Source organism: Sciurus carolinensis, chromosome 7 (genome assembly GCF_902686445.1).
Source record: "Sciurus carolinensis chromosome 7, mSciCar1.2, whole genome shotgun sequence".
Taxonomy (NCBI): Eukaryota; Metazoa; Chordata; class Mammalia; order Rodentia; family Sciuridae; genus Sciurus; species Sciurus carolinensis.
The window spans coordinates 126,872,004-126,873,921 of NC_062219.1; the positions used below are offsets into that span (position 1 = coordinate 126,872,004).

General features: G+C 37.5%; 1 protein-coding gene across 1 annotated transcript; it reads left to right on the top strand.

Moving 5' to 3' along the window:
* Positions 1-991: 991 nt before the first annotated feature.
* Positions 992-1,918, top strand: LOC124989488 (olfactory receptor 2J3-like). Its single transcript, XM_047559307.1, has one exon. It carries the CDS (start codon positions 992-994, stop codon positions 1,916-1,918), a length of 927 nt encoding a protein of 308 aa, XP_047415263.1.

Below are 1,918 nucleotides of genomic sequence, written 5' to 3' on the forward strand. Positions count from 1 at the left end.
ATATCTTCAATTATATTTTAATATTAGTTAATGTCTAATCAGAAACCTCATTGTGAATAATGGAAAACTTGAATTGCAACTCAGTCTTGAAATAACTCCTCAGTTATTGTCCTGAAGCATATGAAACATCAGAAATTCTCTTTAAATCCTGTTGTACTGGTCTCACAGACCTGTGATATACATACTTTAAAGTCCAAGTACTACAATTAGAGCTGCTCTCATCTTTCCTACATCCCAAAAACCTCCATTTTCCTCTTTGCTCACTTCCTACACTTTTAGTGTAATTATCTTTGTGTTAAAAGGGTCATTTTTGTTAGTGTTATTTGCATTTAAAATTGAGAGCATCCACTACTGATTTTTCCAATCATCTTTGCTTGTTCAATGAACACTAGTGAGTTGGTATATATGCATATGGGTGTGTTCATACTGCCATCTGCATGTTATTTTTGTCTAGAAATAAGCTGTTAGCATAAGTAATGTTAATATTTTGTTATTTGTATGAATTCAATTAAAATTATTTTTCAGCTAACATTATTAACATTTTAAAGTTATTCCCAAATTATATTTCTTCACTTTTATCTCATCTATTTGAAAAATTGTTAAGACTTAAGTTATTCCTTTCTCTGTAACTACAAAATTTGAAATAACCTGAAAGAGTGGAAAAGAGAATTGCATTAAATGTTTATATAAATCTTTTTTTTATAAAATTTGTCCTCTCTAGCCATGGAATATCATACAATTATTAATACAAATGCTAATTTAGGGATTGTATGAAGTCATTTGAGAAGTTACTTATTATTTCTGCAAAAAAGCAAATATCTGAATGGAAAGTACAAAGAAAAAGAGAAAAACTCTTAGTGCCTTAAAGGCACATAGTGTTACCCTTAGAAGTGACATATACTTTTCTCTGATCTTTTTGCAAGTATTTGACAATGTGTGGAAAGCCTTCAAAGTTATGTGATTCTTTCCTAAAATTCAGGAAAACAATTGAATGATGATGGAAAAAAATGTAAGTTCTGAAGGCTACTTTATTCTACTGGGGTTTTCTAAGTGGCCTCACCTGGAAGCAGCTCTCTTTGTGGTTATTTTGATATTCTACTTGATGACACTGATAGGCAATCTGTTCATCATCATCCTGGCACACCTGGACTCCCGTCTCCACACTCCCATGCACTTCTTCTTATCAAACCTTTCCTTTCTGGATCTCTGCTATACCACAAGCTCCATCCCCCAGCTGCTGGTGAACCTCTGGGGCCCAGAGAAGACCATTTCTTATGCTGGTTGTATGGTTCAGCTCTACTTCTGCCTCGCTCTGGGAACCACTGAGTGCGTGCTTTTGGTGGTGATGTCCTATGACCGTTACGTAGCAGTGTGCAGACCCCTGCATTACACTGTCCTCATGCACCCTCGACTCTGCCACATGTTGGCTTTGGTTTGTTGGATAAGTGGCTTTACTACCTCAGCACTTCATTCCTCCTTTACATTCTGGGTACTCTTGTGTGGACATCATCAGGTGGATAACTTCCTCTGTGAAGTTCCGGCACTGCTGCAATTATCCTGTGCTGATATCCATGCTAATGAGCTGACCCTTATGGTGATGAGCTCCATGTTTGTTGTCATACCACTTATTCTCATTCTCAGCTCCTATGGTGCCATTACTAAGGCTGTGCTGAAGATGCAATCCACTACTGGACTTCAGAAAGTTTTTGGGACGTGTGGAGCCCACCTTATGGTTGTTTTCCTCTTTTTTATTCCAGTCATGTGCACATATCTCCAGCCACCAACAGAAAATTCTCAAGACCAAGGCAAGTTCATTGCCCTGTTTTATACTGTTGTCACCCCTAGCCTCAACCCTCTCATCTACACCCTCAGAAACAAAGATGTCAGAGGGGCACTTAGGAGATTAATGGGGTATTAG